The 2,694-nt window shown below is 66.7% G+C and overlaps 1 protein-coding gene across 2 annotated transcripts in view; it reads left to right on the plus strand.

The window, feature by feature from the left end:
* Positions 1 to 2,694, plus strand: part of RXRA (retinoid X receptor alpha) — a 26,883-nt gene that overhangs the window by 22,248 nt on the left and 1,941 nt on the right. For both annotated transcript variants that reach the window (XM_007453085.1, XM_007453086.1), the window contains 2 exons: positions 397 to 488; positions 2,196 to 2,301. In XM_007453085.1, the coding sequence (XP_007453147.1) occupies positions 397 to 488; positions 2,196 to 2,301 (198 nt within the window). The remainder of the gene's footprint in view (positions 1 to 396; positions 489 to 2,195; positions 2,302 to 2,694) is intronic.

Genomic DNA, 2,694 nt, shown 5'->3' on the forward strand with positions numbered 1-2,694 from the left:
CAGGAATGCGGCGCTCAGGCCGCGTGTCTGGTCTGCAGCCCCGTGGGGGCGTGTGGCAGTGGGCTTTGCCCCGGGCGTGCGGGGGGCCTTGACGTGCGGGGGGCCTTGGCTCGCCCCGGCTGTCACGAGGTTCCTCTTTAGTCTCTGGCCGCCCAGGATAAAATCCCATTCGCAGGCCTTCTTGAGGAAGAGGCGTGACGCCCCCGGGGCGGGATGGGACAGGCTGGGTGTGGGGGCTGTCCCGCCCTGTCTGGGCAGCTCCCCCGGTCTCCTGGCTCTTCTCAGCTGCCCTCCGGGCCCACAGCGGGCTTCCCGAGCCCTTTGGGTTTTCCTGGCGGGTCCTGTGAGGGGCATGGTCTGACTCGGGACGTCGGCATATGCCTGCTTCCCCCGCAGGGTGCTGACGGAGCTGGTGTCCAAGATGCGGGACATGCAGATGGACAAGACGGAGCTGGGCTGCCTGCGCGCCATCGTCCTCTTCAACCCCGGTACTGCCTTTCCGCCGCTTGACCTGCTGTCCAGGCCCGGGTGTCAGCCCACCTGGGGGACTAGGGTCCCCGGGCTCTCATCCCAGCCCCACTGCTGATGGGCGCTACAGTGTCGGCCACCTGCCCCTTCTCCGAGCCTCGGCGTCTCTCTTACGATGGGGGCACAGCCATGCCACCTTCCTCCCAAGGCCCTTGTGAAGGTCGGACAAGGCTTGCACAGCTGAGCTCATCCTCTGCGGTTTGGTGAGGCCTCTGGCCGGGCCTTTGGGCGTTGTGTCCAAAGCGAGGCCCCACTCGCACCGGCATCCTGGGCTCCGGAGGAGACGGCCTCTTCATGCGCCTCTGCTGCCGAAGTTCTGGAGCCCGGATGTTTTGGGGGTGGACGGGGACACCGGGGGCAGGTTTGGGGCTGCTGAGGGCTTCTAGGGGGAGGTGCAGGGAGCTGACCAGGCGGTGGGAGGATGGGACGGCCCTAGGGGTCACGGGCCCTGACTCCTTGCCCTCCATCGGCTCCAGTGCTGAGGGCCAGGCTGGGGTGGGGATGGAGTCCGCTCGTGGGGGACAGCCCGTTGCCAGGGACGTGTGTTCCCCAGCTTTGTGCTCGAGCCCGTGACCCTGCCAGCATGGGAGGCTGAGCCACGTGTCTCGGCCCTGCCTGGCGGGATCCCCATTGAAGTCGTGCGTGGCTTGACTCCTGGCACTGGTTCACCTGTTGGGGCCCAGGCGTGGGGTTGCAGGGGACAGAAGGGAGATGTCCAGAGCTGGCAGAGCCCCAGGGCCTGGGGGAGCCATGGCATTCACACTGGGCTGCAGTGCACCTACTGGGACATCAGCCAGCCAGGGCAGGGCCGGTGTGGGCCCCCCTGGTCTGGGGCTCACAGGCCAACCGACAGCAGTCCTGTTCCGTGGCTGAGCCCCCGGAGGCTGCGTCAGCTTCAGACCAGCAGCAGGGAGGCTCTAGCCTCTGCCCCCTGAGCCACTAGGACGGACCACGCCTGGCTGGGGCCAGACTCAGGGCTGTGTGAGCCCAAATCCAGATGCCCGGTGGTGGCTGCTGTCCAGGGGCAGTGGGGAGAGAGAGAGAGAGAGAGAGGCTCGTCCAGTGTCAGCTGGCTGGGTAACTTTAGGAGATGGAAGAAGCCTAGGGGGCTGATTAGCAAAGCTTTGCCCGGCTGGGGGGCTCTCAGTGCCTCAGAGAGAGGCCTGTGACAGCTCACCAAGGTGAGCCGGGGTGGCCCGTGCTTCTAAGCCTCACCCCTGGGCCCTGGGGCTTTTGGCGACCCTGGTCCCGGGTATCTCCGTCCACAGGCAGAGCCTTCCAGCCTGGACTCCTGCCGCCGGGGTCCCAGGGCTCAGGATGGCCTCAGGGCCCCCCGTAGCGTGGGTCTGGCTCTTTCAGGTAGAAGAGGGTTTGGAGCCTTCATCTGGCTCGAAGGGGCTGAGACCCAATGCAGCAGAGGCCTCTGGAGTCAACCCGGTTGCCATGGTAACCAGGAGCCGCCCCGGGGGCAGGCCCATCCCACTTTACAGATGGGGCAGCTGGATGGCAGGAGGTCAGGGGACTGGGCCAAGGTCAAGTGGCCACAGCAAGCCCAGCAGCAGGGCCGGGGCTGGAGCGCAGGGCAGCCTCGTCTGAGTCGGGGCTCTCGGTCCCTGGGGCAGGTTCCCTGGGCAGGGCTCTTACCTGCGGCCCCTGCTCCCTCACAGACTCCAAGGGGCTCTCAAACCCGGCCGAGGTGGAGGCGCTTCGCGAGAAGGTCTACGCATCCCTGGAGGCGTACTGCAAACACAAGTACCCCGAGCAGCCAGGAAGGTGAGCCTCGGCCCAGCCTCTGCCTGGACGGACCTCGGGGTCTCTTTGCAGACCCCCTGCCCGGGGCAGGACCCCGCCACCAGCCCTTCAGACACTCTTGTGAATTAGAAGGCGACACCCTGCCTTCACCCAGGGCAGTGGGGGATTGAGGCGCTCTCCCGGCCTCAGCGGGCACGCTCTCACTCTTTCTTGTAGCCCCACCAAAAAGATGGGCGGGCTTCCCTGGTGGCGCAGTGGTTGAGAGTCCGCCTGCCGATGCAGGGGACGCGGGTTTGTGCCCCGGTCCAGGAAGATCCCACGTGCTGCGGAGTGGCTGGGCCCGTGAGCCATGGCCGCTGAGCCTGCGTGTCCGGAGCCTGTGCTCCGCAACGGGAGAGGCCACAACAGTGAGAG

This window comes from Lipotes vexillifer, unplaced genomic scaffold (assembly GCF_000442215.2).
Source record: "Lipotes vexillifer unplaced genomic scaffold, Lipotes_vexillifer_v1.1 scaffold149, whole genome shotgun sequence".
Taxonomy (NCBI): Eukaryota; Metazoa; Chordata; class Mammalia; order Artiodactyla; family Lipotidae; genus Lipotes; species Lipotes vexillifer.